General features: G+C 59.0%; 1 protein-coding gene and 1 long non-coding RNA gene across 3 annotated transcripts; one reads left to right on the plus strand and one right to left on the minus strand.

Moving 5' to 3' along the window:
- Positions 1–6: 6 nt before the first annotated feature.
- Positions 7–478, plus strand: LOC113940741. 2 transcript variants are annotated; one of them, XR_003525525.1, is made up of 2 exons: positions 7–206; positions 238–478. It is a non-coding gene; the product is annotated as an uncharacterized LOC113940741 (long non-coding RNA). The 2 variants fall into 2 exon arrangements; XR_003525526.1 differs by having other exon boundaries at positions 268–478.
- A 4,711-nt stretch (positions 479–5,189) lies between these two features.
- Positions 5,190–9,834, minus strand: LOC113940740 (trifunctional enzyme subunit beta, mitochondrial-like). Its single transcript, XM_027631889.1, is given in 8 exon segments — positions 5,190–5,747; positions 6,402–6,530; positions 6,532–6,567; positions 7,158–7,232; positions 8,223–8,310; positions 8,608–8,655; positions 8,769–8,848; positions 9,538–9,834. Coding segments are annotated over 8 exon segments (789 nt in total). The 3' UTR covers positions 5,190–5,711.
- Between the last annotated feature and the right edge of the window lie 417 nt (positions 9,835–10,251).

The following is a 10,251-nucleotide window of genomic DNA, read 5'->3' on the forward strand; positions in this document are numbered from 1 at the left end:
CCTCCCCCAGGGCTGAGGAACAAACAGGTACCTCCCCCTGGGCTGAGGAACAAACAGGTACCTCCCTCAGGGCTGAGGAACAAACAGGTACCTGTCCCTGGGCTGAGAATGAACAGGTACCTCCCCCGGGGCTGAGGAGTGAGCAGGTACCTCCCCTGGGGCTGAGGAACAAACAGGTACCTCCCTCAGGGCTGAGGAGTGAACAGGTACCTCCCCTGGGGCTGAGGAATAAAACAGGTACCTCCCTCAGGGCTGAGGAACAAACAGGTACCTCCCCCAGGGCTGCCACCCATCATGGGAAGCTCTGGATGTTGGTGGGAGGCTCTGGATGTCCGTGGGAGGCTCTGGATGTCCGTGTGCTCACGTGTCCGTGTGGCTGCGACGTGGCCGGGAAAGGGGGTGGGTGGTTTTCAGAGTTTATTTAATAAAGTCCCTTCCTCCCATCCCTTTTACTGATGTTGTACAGAGAAAAAAAAAACAAAAACCCTCAGTGGGCAAATGAACCGGGCTGCGCTTGAGTTTTTGGCTGTTTAATGCTGTTCACTGAAACATAATTATGGAGATAAATTTCAGTGCTGCTCACCCGGGAATCAGAGGGAACCTTAAACTGGGACACACTTCCCTGGGACACGGTTGGATGGCAGAGTGTGGGGGTTGGATGGTTTCCTGTCTAGTTGTGTGTTTGCAGGGCCAGGGGAGGACTGAGCTGTTCCCTCAGGCCTCCAGCTGAGCTCTGGGCTCCCAAACCCAGCCCTTGCCTGGTCCTGGCTCTTCCCGGGGGCATGGCTGGGCCCGCAGGACTGGGATGCTGCTGGTGCTGGGAGGAGTTGTCTGAGCTCAAACCTCGGTGTGTAGGAGAAACATCTCTCTCCCGAACTGGAACTGCTTCCTCTGCACAGGCTTTGTCTCTGGGGAGTCCTTTTGGTGCCTTAATTGATTGCACCTTGACACTAAAAAAAAAAAGTCTCCTTAAATCAGTGGTGGGTTGGGCTGGTTGTCCCTGGTGCCACCAGAGCAGGGAGGGAGCAAAGCCCGCCTCAGTGATCTGTGCTGCTGAGGAGGGGGAGTTCTCCTTGGGCTGGTGGAAATCCAGTGATTTCTGCTCCTGGATCCTGAGAGGGGAAGGGAAACGAGCAGAGAGCAAAGCCCGTGGGCAGGGTGGGGTGTGGCAGCTGAGGAACAACCCCTTTATCCATTGCTCTGGTGTTGGGTCTGAAGGATAAATGTGTTCCTGGGTCACAGCTCCTGAGGGGGATGTCCCACGGGGGAGGTCACTGGCTGGTCTCTGTCCTCCCCAGGGGATGTGCTCCTGGGGATGGAGGGCACCTGTCCTGGCTCCTCAGCTCCTCAGCTGACCTGTGCTGTCTCTTCTTCCCGGGATAATGTTAGTTCGGGTTGCTCCAAGCCTTGGACACTTCCAGGGATCCAGGGGCAGCCACAGCTTCTCTGGGCAACCTGGGCCAAGGCCTCCCCACCCTCACAGCCTGGAATTCCTTCCCAGTCTCCCATCTCTCCCTGCCCTCTGGCAGTGGGAAGCCATTGCTCCTTGTCCTGTCCCTCTATCCCTTGTCCCCAGTCCCTCTCCAGCTCTCCTGGAGCCCCTGGATGGGACTTGGCAGCCGCCTCTTCTCATAAACATCAGGCACCTGAGCCAGGGGCTCTGCCAGAGCCGGGAGCAGCGCTGGGATCGTGAGCTCCTGAGGCTCTGGGAGCACCTTCCAGATCCTTCAGCGGGGCTGATGTCACCTCCTGGCTCATAGAGGACCTGCCACAGGGACTCGGAGCTGTTTTGATCTCGGGTCAGCTCTGGGAGGCCCCTAAACTCTTCTCCTCCAAGCCTGTTTGGGATAGACCTGGACAATCCCTAGGGAAGCAGCGCTTTTGGGAAAACAGCCTTGGCTGCTCCTGCTTTTGGCACCTGTGCTGTGTCAGAGCAGGGCCTGAGGTGACACCGAGGCTGCTCTTGGTGGAACAGGGAGAGGACAAGAGGGAACGGCCTCCAGCTGTGCCAGGAGAGGGGCGGGTTGGATATTGGGACAATTCCTTCCCTGAAAGGGCTGTGCAGCCCTGGCACAGCTGCCCAGGGCAGGGGGGAGTCCCCATCCCTGCAGGGATTTAAAAGCCCTGTGGAGGTGGCCCTTGGGGACACGGGTCAGGGGTGGCCTGGGCAGGGCTGGGGGACAGTTGGGCTCGATGGACTCTGAGGGTTTTTCCAACCCAAATTATTGGTGGTGACAACGGGAGCTCTTTGCTTGTGGGAAAGGTGTGTAGAGGACCCTTTGGCCCACCCAGGTGTGGTCAGACCTGGCTTGGGAGGTTTCTGGGCTGGTCTCCAGGGGAGTGGCCGGGGTGTCCCTGCCCCAGGTTCTCAGGAATTCGCTGCCTCACCCTCCCAGTGTCGTTCATCCGGTCAGAGCTGGGGCCGTGCTCCGGGTCGGACACTTCAAAATCCACTTCAAAATCCACCCCCTTCCCTCCCCGTCTCCCAGCAGGGACACTGCCCTGCCCCATCCCTCGGAGTGTGTCCCCTGGAGTGGACGCCGGCCCTGGCAAAGCCCCGGTGGCTCTCCCCGAGTCCCGGCTCCGGGGGTTCAGGTTCTGCAGTGGGTGTGGAGTCCGGTCTGTTCGATGCTATTACTGAAATATTTATTGTGTTTGAACCAAACGAAAAACTATTAAAGATCAGTAAAGAATAAAATTTTCCACGCCTTTTACGGGTGTTTGTCTTTCCTTTCTGCTGAAGGTGGGGAGGATGAAGGTGGAGCAGGGAAAGGGCTGCAGGGCAGCGGGCACAGGTGGATTCCTACAGTGACAGGGTGGTCTGAGGGGGGAGGGACCTTAAAGACCATCTCATTCCATGGGCAGGGACACCTTCCACCAGCCCAGGTTGCTCCAGCCTGGCCTTGGACACTTCCAGGGATGCAGGGGCAGCCACAGCTTCTCTGGGCAACCTGGGCCAGGGCCTCCCCACCCTCACAGCCAACAATTCCTTCCCAGTCTCCCACCTCTCCCTGCCCTCTGGCAGTGGAAGCCATTCCCTGTGTCCTGTCCCTCCAGCCCTTGTCCCCAGTCCCTCTCCAGCTCTCCTGGAGCCCCTTTAGGCTCTGGAAGGGGCTCCAAGGTCTCCCTGGATCCTTCCCTTCCCCAGATGAGCACCCCCAGCTCTCCCAGCCTGGCTCCAGAGCAGAGGGGCTCCAGCCCCGGCAGCATCTTTGCAGGACTGGGAGCAGCCCCAGCTGGGCTGGGGAACGTCAGAGCAGCCCGTGTGACCCGGGGTGGCAGCGGGGACAGGGATCCCGGGTGAAGCTGTCCCGGGAGCGGCGGAGGCGGCTCCATCCCGGTGGCAGAGCCTCGGGCAGAGGACCCGAGAGCCCCGCGGCTCTGCCCGTGCCCTGCGCCGCGCTCTCTCCCCCCGGGATAAAGCCAAGGTGTGTTTAAGCGCTGCCCCGTCCTTTCTCAGCCGCTCCACGGCTTCCCCTAAGCGGATTGCTGCGGGAGGTGTAATGGAATTAAGGGATTCCCACCGACAATAGGTTTCGGAGCGCACCGGGCGCCGGCACCCCGCGGTCTGCTCCCACCTTCCCGCGGCTGGTTCCACCATCCCGGGCTGCTCCCGCTCCTCTGACGACTGCTCCCATCTTCCTGGGACTGCTCTTCCACCCTCCCGGGTTATTCCCACCTTCCCGGGTCGCTCCCGCCCTCCCAGGACTGCTCCCACCTTCCCGGGGCTGCTCCCACTCTGCCGAGACTGCATTTTCCTTCCCGGGGCTGCTCCCACCTTCCCGGCGTTACTCCCACCTTCCCGGGGCTGCCCTCTCCCTCCGGAGCTGTTCCCACTCTCCCGGGACTGCCCTGACCTTCCCGGCGTTACTCCCACCTTCCTGGGGCTGCCCTCTCCCTCCGGAGCTGCTCCCACTCCCCTGGGACTGCCCCGTCCTTCCCGGGGCTGCTCCCACCTTCTCTCCGCTGCTCCCGCCTTCCCGGCGTTACTCCCTCCTTCCCGGGGCTGCCCTCTCCCTCCGGGGCTGTTCCCACTCTCCTGGCACTGCCCTGACCTTCCCGGGGTTGTTCCCACCTTCCCTCTGCTGCTCCCGCCCTCCTGGGAACGCTCCCACCCCCCCTCCCGACACTCCTCCCGCTCTCCCGGGTTTCCCCTTTTCCCCTCCCGGGCTTCTCCCACCTTCCCGGGTTACTCCCACCTTCCCGGGGCTGCCCTCTCCCTCCGGGGCTGTTCCCACTCTCCCGGGACTGCCCTGACCTTCCCGGGGTTGTTCCCACCTTCCCTCCGCTGCTCCCGCCCTCCTGGGAACGCTTCCACCCCCCGGGCCTGCTCCCACCCCCCCCCCGACACTCCTCCCGCTCTCCCGGGTTTCCCCTTCTCCCACCTTCCCGGCCTTCTCCCACCTTCCCGGGCTGCTCCCACTTTCCCGGGCTGCTCCCACCCTCCGTTTGGACCCCGCACAGTTACAGGACGAAAGTACTCTTTAAATTAATCTCTTTATTCTGGAAGCTGATTAGGAACGAAAACCATCAAACGAGGACTCGGCCCCCTCTGCCGGGCGAGAGGAGGATTTACTGGAGCCAGTCACCACTGTCCCTTTGGACTCGCTGTGTCCGGGACAGCGAATCCCAGAGCTGGTGAGAGCCGGGGCTGCGGGAACGCTGAGGAAATCCTGCCCCGGGAGTCGAGCTTTGGTCCCTACACTCCCCCCCGCGTCCGACAGAGAACGGAGGTTTCCCTCGCCCCACCTTTTCCTATTGATGTATTTACAAAAACATTTTTATTACCCTTTACGGAAGTGGCCAGATTAAGTTCTGATTGAGCTTCTGCATTTCTGATTTCCTTTCTGCGTGACCTAAGGACATCCTTAAACACTTCCTGAGGAGCAAAGCAGCGGGCAGGGTCACAGAGGGGCAGCAGGAATAAAGAGGAATCTGTCACATCTCTCCCTTATCTCAGCTGAGCCTCCAGGTCTGGGCTGGGCAGCAGCTGGTGGGTGGAAGAAACTGTTTCTGTCATAAAAAGGACTCGGGGGTGGATTAGATGACCTTTAAAAGTCCCTTCCAACCCAAACCAGTGTGTGATTCCATGATTTTGAAGAGCAAACACCTGGTGGCAGTTCCACCGCAATCACCACAGGAACAGTCCCCAACGCATTTCAGGGGAGGGGAGGGAAAGAAAAGAGCCATTCCGTGTGTTTTGTCCTGATTTATTGTGGTTGTTACCTCGGTGACATTCATTTGTCAGATGCAATTTGCTCATTCCAACAGCCTTTGGACATCGTGCAGCAAAACTGCCCCCTCCGAGCCCAGCCCCTGGGACTGACCCCACTGCCCCAAGAGCTGCTCCTGCCCACGGCATTCGCCCCCCCTCAGCCCACCCACCACCACTGCTTCACGTTCTCCCTGTCTCCAAACTCAGTCCTCTGTACAGAGCTTTGCAATCATTTTTGTTCCCCACTGGGAGAAATCCTGCGGAGTTCCCAGAGGGAGCAGACAGGTTACGAGGAGCCTGCGGAGACTCCGAGCCCCGTTGGCTGTTTCCTCTGCTGGAAGTGGAATAGAGCGTGTTCATCAGATACAAATCGCTGGCTGAGTAGCTAAAAAGGGATTGATAAAGGCCACAAAGCCCCCCCTCGGAGGAGGAGGGGGTGTAGGATTTGTTAGTGCACTGAGGTGGCATCGCCGGGCACGGGACGGACGGGCACCGCTTACTGGGGGTAAAGCTCCACGATCATCGCGTGGCCCTGCAAGGGGAGAGAGGGAGAGGACGTCACAGGAGTGACTGATGATGAGAGAAAACACTCATCATTACAGACACGGCCCAGGGCTCCCGGCCACAGCACCGGGAAGGTGAGTCACAGGCTGGGCACAATCCCGGGTGTGCCCAGGGGGGCAGGAGGCCAACGGCCCCGGGGCTGTGCCAGCACTGCTGGGGCAGCAGGGCCAGGGCAGTGCCCTCCCTGTGCTGGCACTGCTGGGGCACCTCCAGTGCTGGGGCAGCTCTGGGACCTCAGACAGGAGACACAGGGAGGGGCTGGAGCGTGGGCAGGGAAGGGAAGGGAGCTGGGAAGGGGCTGGAGCAGCAGGAGGGGCTGAGGGAGCTGGGGGGGCTCAGCCTGGAGCAAAGGAGGCTCAGGGGGGACCTTCTGGCTCTGCAACCCCCTGACAGGAGGGGGGAGCTGGGGAGGGGTCGGGCTCTGCTCCCAGGGAACAAGGGACAGCCCTGGGTGGTGACGGGGGCCACCCAGACGTGCCCAGGGAGTTGTGACCACCCCGTGCCCACCGCTGGCGTCACCGGAGAGGATTCCACAGCCCCGGATTCCACAGCCCCGGCAGGAGCAGCCACACAATTCCCACCCCTCTCCCGCGGGATCAGTGCCCCAGCACAGCACCATTACCTGTCCCCCTGCAGCACAGGCGGCCACCAGGCCAAACTGTCCCCCCTCCTTCTTCAGCCTGTGGGCAGCAGTGATGACCAGGCGGCAGCCGGTGGCCCCGAAGGGGTGTCCCAGCGACAGGGACCCCCCCCCAGGTATTGAACTTGTCCAGGGGAGGGGCTCCCACCTGCGGGGACAGGGGGGGACACACGTCACAGGGCGGGGAGGGGATCCCTCCACCTAATCCCAGAGAAACTGCTCACGTTGGGATTTGCTAACCCAGAGCTCAGGGAACGTCACTGCCCCTCACAGAGCCCGGCTGGGCAGTGCCAGGAGGGATTCCAGTCATCCCACAGGTAAACTGGACTGCAGAGAAAAGTGGGTCCACAGGAGGCCCTGGAGATGCTGCCAGGGCTGGAGCCCCTCTGCTCTGGAGCCAGGCTGGGAGAGCTGGGGGTGCTCAGCTGGGGAAGAGAAGGATCCAGGGAGACCTTGGAGCCCCTTCCAGAGCCTAAAGGGGCTTCAGGAGAGCTGGAAAGAGACTGGGGACAAGGCATGGAGGGACAGGACACAGGGAATGGCTTCCCACTGCCAGAGGGCAGGGAGAGATGGGAGATTGGGAAGGAATTCCTGGTTGTGAGGGTGGGGAGGCCCTGGCACAGGTTGGGCAGAGAAGCTGTGGCTGCCCCTGGATCCCTGGGAGTGTCCAAGGCCAGGCTGGACAGGCCTTGGCCCAAACCATTCTGGGACTGTGACAATGTCCTGACTGAGCCTTACCTTTGACTTCCTGCCCATGTAGTTCTGTGCAAACCAGTCTGAATCCATGGCCTTCAGATTAGCCAGGATCTGGCCCTGCAAGGGAAGGGAGGGGTGATGTTAACAAGGACAGTGTCAGACTTTGGGGGAAGCCTACAGCCAGTGACAGCACCTGAGAGGAGCTACAGCCACCAAACAAGCACAGCCAGCTAAAAATACTTTACAGGATCAGCCCTGCTAATAAATATCAGCTCGAGGGTCACTAGGAACAGAGCCTGGCCAATTAACAAGCCAATTAACAAATATGGCAACGCACTGGCCAGAGAGAGCCAGCAAGGTGGTCAAGGGGATGAAGCCCCTCTGCAGTGAGGAAAGGTGAGAGAACTGGGACTGTCCAGCCTGGAGAAGAGAAGGGTCTTGGGAGACATAACTGTGGCCTTCCAGTGCCTGAAGGAGCCAGCAGGAAAGATGGAGAGGGACTATTCACCAGAGCCTGGAGTGACAGGACAAGGGGGAAGGGCTTCACACTGCCAGAGGGCAGGGAGAGAGGGGATATTGGGAAGGAATTCTTCCCTGGGAGGGTGGGGAGGCCCTGGCACAGGTTGCCCAGAGAAGCTGTGGCTGCCCCTGGATCCCTGGAAGTGTCCAAGGCCAGGCTGGACAGGGCTTGGAGCAACCTGGGCTGGTGGGAGGTGTCCCTGCCCATGGCAGGGGGTGGGAACTGTGTGAGCTTTAAGGTCCCTCCCCCCTCAAGCCTTTCCATGATTTTATATCCCAGCCCCGTCAGCAGATAATTTGCAGAAGTGGTTTTTTCCCCCCAAAGGTCTTGGGAAAGTAAAATGACTTTTTTTTACACGCTGTTTTAGAAGGATCTGTGTTCCTTTGGTGACTTCAAGCCACACAAGCCACTCTTAACACGGACTGTGTCCACATAAAAATGTTCCAGAGTGAAAACACACACAGTGCTTCTGTTAGACACAAATGTGGGATCACTCCTGGTGACATTCGAGCGAGGTCTCAACCAGAGCCTTTCCCCCCCTGCCAGCAAATGTCCACAGGATGGAATTCCAGACTCAGAGCACTTACAGCAAAGGCCTCGTGGAACTCGAACACGTCGATGTCGTTCAGGGTGAGCCCGGCCTTCTCCAGCACTTTGGGGGTGGCATATGTTGGGCTGGAGGACAGGGAGCACACACAGGCCTTGCCTGAATGTCTCCTCATGGCACTGCCCCCCTGCCACAGCCACAGTGACATCCCCTCTCTGCAGGGTCCATGGCACAGCTCTGCCCATCCCAATCCCACTGGGACACCACCCCTGTCACTCCCGGGGTGCCCCCTCCAACCCTGGGTGGGGGTTCCTGCCCCAGCTGCTCCCCCTCCTGCCCCCAGCTCACACACCAGCAGGGTGGGAAGGCCTGAGGGGACACAGTGTCCGATGGGACACTTCCCAATGGTCCCCAGCACCACCTACCCCAGCAGCAGCTGGTCCTTGGGATCCTGGGACACGTACACGAAGTCCCTGCGCGGGAGAAAGGCTGTCAGGGACAGGGAGAGGGGCAGGGAGCCAGGGCAGGGAGCCAGGGCAGGGAGCCAGGGCAGGCTGCAGAGGCCACGTGGAGCAGCCCCTCTTACCTCAGGTAGGCCTTGGGTTTGTACCCCATGGCCAGGGCCTTCTCCTCGGACATGATCAGCATCGCCGACGCTCCGTCCGTCTGGAAGAGGCGGGAGAAGCCGGGTCAGGGCTGAGGGAGCAGCACCCCCTGCACACAACAGGCCCAGCAGGACACAGGGAATGGCTTCCCACTGCCAGAGGGCAGGGAGAGGAGGGAGATGGGGAAGGAATCCTTCCCTGGGAGGGTGGGGAGGCTCTGGCTCAGGTTGCCCAGAGAAGCTGTGGCTGCCCCTGGATCCCTGGGAGTGTCCAGGTTGGACGGGGCTTGGAGCAACCTGGGCTGGTGGGAGGTGTCCCTGCCCATGGCAGGGGGTGGCACTGGGTGATCTCTCATGTCCCTCCCAACCCAAACCATTCTGGGCTCCCATGAAGTTCAGACTGAAGCTGCTGCCTTCCAGAAGTATCACATCATCAATCCCATCCCGGGACACAATTCCTGTGGGTGCCTGAGAAGGACAAACCCTCAGGAGACAGCTACAGAACAGCAAACAGGGGAGAGAACCCCAAGCTTCAGGGGTTCAGTTATTGATTTCAGAACAAAACAATCCAGTCCCCAAGTTCACCAGATTACAACTGAGCTCTGAGTCGTGCCTGGCAAATCTGGAGGCAGGGACATAAAAAGGGGAATGCTCATTCCCAGACTACACCAGCTTGAGCTACCTGCCTACGGGAGGATGGAGTGGACAGTGTTGCCCTCTGGCTGGCAGTGATGGGAACAGGAATTATTACCAGGAAGGAGGAGTTGGCTGCTGTCACAGTTCCATAGGGCTTGACAAACGCGGGCTTCAGCTTCCCCATCTGCTCCATGGAGGAGGGCCGGATCCCGTTGTCCTTGGTGACTGTGTCTTTGCCTGTCGAGGGCAAAAAGCACTTTAAACTATCAGAATCATGAAAATATACCTGAATTTTCACATCAGGGATTCCCAAGGGGGAAAAAAAAAAAAAAATCGGAAAATTGTGCTTTTTATGACAAGCGGGAAGAGGAAAAAAGGGAAAATCCATTTGTGGCATCAGGATATTTAACATGGCTAAAAACAGTGAAGGTAGCTCACTTTTTCTCCGAAGACAGCAAAAACAAAGTGCTGAAGTTATTTACTGCAAGGAAGAACTACCACAGCTGATAAAAGAACTTAAATTTAGGTTAAAAAAGCCTAAATGGAGAACCAGCCCTAAATCAGTTCACGTTCATGTGCTGAGTTTTGAGGAATTAAGAGCTCTGGGAAGGACCAAACATATCCACCTTCAACTGTGCCAACTGCTAAACAAACCTGTTAACAAAAAGGACCAATTTTACAATGAAGAGCACAAGGAACTGTGGATCTACACGGAAAATCTTCCAGGATATTAACTGTATTGCACCACAGTGTGCCCACATGGGCTGGGGATGAGGGAGACACCAGGAAAGGCCATGGAAAGGACAGTTTAAATCCTCTCCCCAAAGGG

This window comes from Corapipo altera, unplaced genomic scaffold, assembly GCF_003945725.1.
Source record: "Corapipo altera isolate COAL_440 unplaced genomic scaffold, ASM394572v1 129883, whole genome shotgun sequence".
NCBI classification, from domain to species: Eukaryota; Metazoa; Chordata; class Aves; order Passeriformes; family Pipridae; genus Corapipo; species Corapipo altera.